A 1289-nucleotide genomic window follows, 5' to 3' on the forward strand; every position below is an offset into this window, starting at 1 on the left:
CCCCCCAGAGGTCACACCAGAGTCAAAGCATCCCCCCGGAGGTCACACCAGAGTCCAAGCATCCCCCCAGAGGTCACACCAGAGTCCAAGGAGCCCCCCAGAGGTCACAGTATGCTCCACAACTACCTCTCTTCCCCTTCCCTAGCCATCTCACTAGGCTCACACAGTCCTCGGAAATTGTGCTGGCCTCATAGTGGTCCCTGGAGGTAATACCAGAACCAAAGCAGCATGGAGAGGTCAGCGTGCCTCCCCCGCCCCGGCCAGTAGTACCTCTAGGTTGCACTGGGGCAGTAATATCACATACAGGTGAAGGAGGTGATGATTGCTGGCACTTGTAGTTCTGCAGGAGACGGTGCATCCCACAATCGTCAGTCACTGAGCCCAGCCATCTCTCCAGCAGCTGGAAGGGATCTAACCCTCTGCTGCCTGTGGCCCCTCTACCATGAAAGATAACACACATGGCTCCCATCAGAGTGGATTCCTCAGGTTACTTCTTGTTTTCTGGCACCAAAATATTTTGTGGAATTTGTTGTTTGTAAGAAGACAGAAAATAATGTCGGTGGCCAATTTTCCACTGACGTGTAGAGAACATCTGGCTGATCCCCATCTGGCCGGGGGAGTTCCATCCATGGAGTCATTCACACTAGTGCTGACGTATCATCATCTGATGGGAAAGATCCCGCATGCTCAGGCAGTATGTGGCGCCACCTTGTGGCAGGACCCACCATTTGTCTGGCAGGGCATGCTGGGACTTGTAGTTCAGGCTGTATTAGTAATGGAGATCCTCCAGAATACTGACCAGCATTTCTCTGCTTTGTTAGGTGGGAGGTCAATCCAGCGTACTGCGACTCCATCAAACAGCTGCCACCCTACAACAACCCTCAGAGGCTCCTCAGTGTCATTGACATGGCCATCTTTGACTTCTTGATAGGTGAGGTGGAATGGCATCCCAGCCGCTCTCCTACTCTGCTTTATGTTTGGCTCTAGTTCCAGAAATATCTCGGCCATCTCTGAGGTAGAATGAGTGGCGTGTCCACAACGGTGCCACAAACACCACCAGGAATCAGTCTGAAAGCTGAACCCAGATACGTGCCCCACATGCATGTGCTATGCATGCGCTCCCATCTACACCTCCCATGCGCTCCCATCTACACCTCCCATGCGCTCCCATCTACACCTCCCATGCGCTCCCATCTACACCTCCCATCTACACTTCCCATGCGCTCCCATCTACACCTCCCATGCGCTCCCATCTACACCTCCCATGCGCTCCCATCTACACCTCCCAT

The 1289-nt window shown here is 53.5% G+C and overlaps 1 protein-coding gene across 1 annotated transcript in view; it reads left to right on the forward strand.

Moving 5' to 3' along the window:
• Nucleotides 1-1289, forward strand: part of LOC108803386 (pseudokinase FAM20A-like) — a gene marked incomplete at its 5' end in the record, with an annotated part of 24819 nt that overhangs the window by 12591 nt on the left and 10939 nt on the right. The window contains one exon of the mRNA XM_018575229.1: nucleotides 822-931. Within this exon, the coding sequence (XP_018430731.1) occupies nucleotides 822-931 (110 nt within the window). The remainder of the gene's footprint in view (nucleotides 1-821; nucleotides 932-1289) is intronic.

Source organism: Nanorana parkeri, unplaced genomic scaffold (assembly GCF_000935625.1).
Source record: "Nanorana parkeri isolate BGI_ZX_2015 unplaced genomic scaffold, ASM93562v1 scaffold3665, whole genome shotgun sequence".
NCBI lineage: Eukaryota > Metazoa > Chordata > Amphibia > Anura > Dicroglossidae > Nanorana > Nanorana parkeri.